This window comes from Fukomys damarensis, unplaced genomic scaffold, assembly GCF_012274545.1.
Source record: "Fukomys damarensis isolate Sample0158 unplaced genomic scaffold, DMR_v1.0_HiC HiC_scaffold_13, whole genome shotgun sequence".
NCBI classification, from domain to species: domain Eukaryota; kingdom Metazoa; phylum Chordata; class Mammalia; order Rodentia; family Bathyergidae; genus Fukomys; species Fukomys damarensis.
The window spans coordinates 28,515,606-28,515,882 of NW_022900925.1; the positions used below are offsets into that span (position 1 = coordinate 28,515,606).

Sequence of the window (277 nt, forward strand, 5' to 3'; positions counted from 1 at the left end):
TGCCGGTGCCGTCCCGTCGGGGCCCCGCGTGCGCCATGGCCGAGCTGTGCCCGCTGGCCGAGGAGCTGCTGTGCTGCATCTGCCTGGAGTTTTTCAAGGAGCCGGTGAGCACCCCGTGCGGCCACAACTTCTGCAAGTCGTGCCTGGAGGAGACGTGGGCCTTCCAGGGCGCGCCCTACCCGTGTCCCCAGTGCCGCACCGTCTACGCCGAGCGCCCGCAGCTGAACAAGAACACCGTGCTGTGCGCCGTGGTGGGCCAGTTCCTGCAGGCCGAGCA

At 69.7% G+C, this 277-nt stretch overlaps 1 protein-coding gene across 1 annotated transcript in view; it reads left to right on the forward strand.

Moving 5' to 3' along the window:
- Positions 1 to 6: 6 nt before the first annotated feature.
- Trim25 (tripartite motif containing 25) overlaps positions 7 to 277 on the forward strand; it is an 18,298-nt gene continuing 18,027 nt past the window's right edge. Inside the window, 1 exon segment of the mRNA XM_033762963.1 lies at positions 7 to 275. Coding sequence (XP_033618854.1) covers positions 36 to 275 — 240 coding nt within the window. The 5' untranslated portion in view covers positions 7 to 35.